Here is a 1,163-nt window from a genome sequence, read left to right as displayed (position 1 = left end):
TTCATTAATTTATTTCTAATTTCTTCAAGCATATCAATCAAATGCTTCGATCTTGCGTGGATTATGTAGCTGTAAAAAGTCTCGGCCATATTACTAATAATAACATGACATTTTGTGTTTGCCTTAACATAGGTCTTACGAAATACCCTTGGATCACGCTTCTTCAAAGATTTTACAACAAGTGGGTTCAACTCAGTCATGTCTTTGATGGCATCGTAGAAATTGGCTTCATTATATGCTTTTGCGCATCTCTAAAATAGTAGCTTCATTTCTTGTCCTTTGAATACCTTGCTCCAATTTGCATTATTATGCCTTCCACAATGCCTGTGTTCAGCTTGTGGCAATTCCATTTGAACTGCCCTAATAATACTCTACATTCAATAAGGCAATAATATCAGTTATATAAGGCAATAATATCTGAAAAATTGAATTATTAAGTTCATAATATACCTTGTGTTCATCAGAAATGATGGTCCACCCACCACCATCAGTACTTGGTACACACTTCTTCAGTTCAGAAACGAACCATTTCCTTGATTCCTTGTTTTCACCTTCTACTATTGCCCAAGCCAATGGGTACATCTGTCTATTAGGATCTCTACCAACAACTGAAAGTAACATGCCACCTAAGAATGTCTTTATGAAGCATCGATCCAGAGATAAAACATTACTACAACCATGTACCCAACAATCTCTAACACCCTCAAAACATACAAAAAAACTTTGAAACACGGGTGGAGTATTATTTGGGACAATGACAATTGTAAAATGACTGTTGGACCACTTTGCTTCAATGCTGCAAAGTAGTTCATCACTTTGGTATAATGCTCTTTCATTGATCTGTGAAGCTTTTTGTGTGCATTTAACTTCACCTTGTATGCAAAATCCCGACTAATTATTATTTTGAATTTCTCTCTCACAAGATCAACAATCTCAGCTGAAGGGGTCTGGACCTAATTGTATTTATCAATTGTTCAGCACACCATGAAGACTTCAACTGCCTATTTTTCTTTATGTTTCTTTGGCACTTATGTGTTGGAAATACACTCTTAACAATTTAACTACAATACTATGTTCCCAACCATATATCCTAAATGGACATCCTTCAACACATCTAACTCCTACCCTTTGACATTTCTTCTTATCATTAATATCAATGTTTA

General features: G+C 35.2%; 1 protein-coding gene across 1 annotated transcript in view; it reads right to left on the bottom strand.

The window, feature by feature from the left end:
- Window positions 1–251: 251 nt before the first annotated feature.
- Window positions 252–1,163, bottom strand: part of LOC130808362 (uncharacterized) — a 1,145-nt gene continuing 233 nt past the window's right edge. The window contains exons 2-5 of the mRNA XM_057673838.1: window positions 1,066–1,163; window positions 760–953; window positions 451–670; window positions 252–371 (exon numbers count right to left, since the gene is read on the bottom strand). The exon at window positions 1,066–1,163 is cut by the window's right edge and continues 41 nt beyond it. Coding sequence (XP_057529821.1) covers window positions 252–371; window positions 451–670; window positions 760–953; window positions 1,066–1,163 — 632 coding nt within the window. The remainder of the gene's footprint in view (window positions 372–450; window positions 671–759; window positions 954–1,065) is intronic.

The sequence above is a fragment of the Amaranthus tricolor genome, chromosome 3 (assembly GCF_026212465.1).
Source record: "Amaranthus tricolor cultivar Red isolate AtriRed21 chromosome 3, ASM2621246v1, whole genome shotgun sequence".
Taxonomy (NCBI): Eukaryota; Viridiplantae; Streptophyta; class Magnoliopsida; order Caryophyllales; family Amaranthaceae; genus Amaranthus; species Amaranthus tricolor.
This window is presented reverse-complemented; position numbering and strand designations above follow the sequence as displayed.